This window comes from Apaloderma vittatum, unplaced genomic scaffold, assembly GCF_000703405.1.
Source record: "Apaloderma vittatum isolate BGI_N311 unplaced genomic scaffold, ASM70340v1 scaffold37189, whole genome shotgun sequence".
Classification (NCBI taxonomy): domain Eukaryota; kingdom Metazoa; phylum Chordata; class Aves; order Trogoniformes; family Trogonidae; genus Apaloderma; species Apaloderma vittatum.
In genome coordinates this window covers 11,395-12,585 of record NW_009734205.1, presented here as the reverse complement: position 1 = coordinate 12,585, position 1,191 = coordinate 11,395, and the positions used below count along the sequence as shown (strand labels likewise).

The 1,191-nt window shown below is 53.8% G+C and overlaps 1 protein-coding gene across 1 annotated transcript in view; it reads left to right on the top strand.

Moving 5' to 3' along the window:
* The window catches only part of SLC35B1 (solute carrier family 35, member B1), a gene marked incomplete at its 5' end in the record, with an annotated part of 3,335 nt that overhangs the window by 845 nt on the left and 1,299 nt on the right, over window positions 1–1,191 (top strand). Inside the window, 2 exons of the mRNA XM_009876171.1 lie at window positions 62–219; window positions 542–668. Of these exons, the coding sequence (XP_009874473.1) occupies window positions 62–219; window positions 542–668 (285 nt within the window). The remainder of the gene's footprint in view (window positions 1–61; window positions 220–541; window positions 669–1,191) is intronic.

Genomic DNA, 1,191 nt, shown 5'->3' with positions numbered 1-1,191 from the left:
CTGGGCTAAACCCCCCCCGGACGGCGTTTTGGGAGCAGTTTGTGATGTTGCTTCTTTACAGTCATGCTTTTAGGAGTGACTTTGCTGCGGAAGAAGTACCCACCAGCCAAGTATCTCTGCGTCCTCTTGATAGTGGCAGGCGTGGCCCTGTTTCTCTACAAACCTAAAAAGGCAGTTGGGAGCGACGACCATGTCTTTGGCTACGGAGAACTCCTGCTGGTGAGCGCTGCCGCCGCGCGAATAACGTGGGTGGGGAGGAACGAGCAGTTGCTACAGGGGAAAGTCCGTGTCCTTTGTACCTCAGGGTGGAAACACTCCCACGGGAGGGTGCCTGGGTTCAAGGTTTAAGTTGTGGTGTGAGATCAGCCCACGGGTACACACACGTCCCTCTTAGTGTAGGTCTTTAGGTCACGTAATTGCTATTTAATAGGCGATTGGGGTGTAAAAAAAGGGGGAGGGCGCTCGAAATCTTCCCCACAGAGAAGAAATAAAGAACGAAGGTTTTCTTTGCTGTCTCTTATCTCTCTCTTCTTTTTCTTAGCTGCTGTCTCTGACCTTGGATGGGCTGACGGGGGTGTCTCAGGACCACATGCGAGCTCACTACCAAACGGGTTCCAATCACATGATGCTGAACGTTAATCTCTGGTCCACCTTGTTCCTGGGGGCTGGTAAGGAGCACCCTGAAAGAAACACCCGCGGCCACCGCGCCCAGAGGCTGCCCGGGGGCACCCCCCGGGAAGGGAGATTGTGTCGAGCTCCGGAAACGGGCCTAGAACGCTTTTTGCAAATAACTTCGTTTTGTGTTTGGGGGCGTTTGGCTTGTTGTGTGTCGAAAGCCGGGTTTGTAGCTCTCCTCCTGCCCGCTAGAGGACACTGCCCGCCCAGAGGCTGGGTCACCTGGAGGAGTCCTCCCTGGGCTGACTCTGCCCGGGTCCCACCGCCCGCGTTTCTTCCCGACGGGTGGCCGAGAAGCGAATCCTGTCAGCGTGGCTTTCCGCTCCAGTTAGAGAGCAGCCCTTGTAATTAATTGCTAGGGACTGTTGTCAGAAGTGGATTTGCAGTTAACGATTGCTTCTTTCATTAATTAACCAGGCAGGTGATCACTTTATGTCCTCCTCTTTTTGTTTTCCCCTGTGTGGAGTTTAGTCTTTGCTTTCAGCAGCCCCTGTTGGGGGTAAACTGAAATTAGAC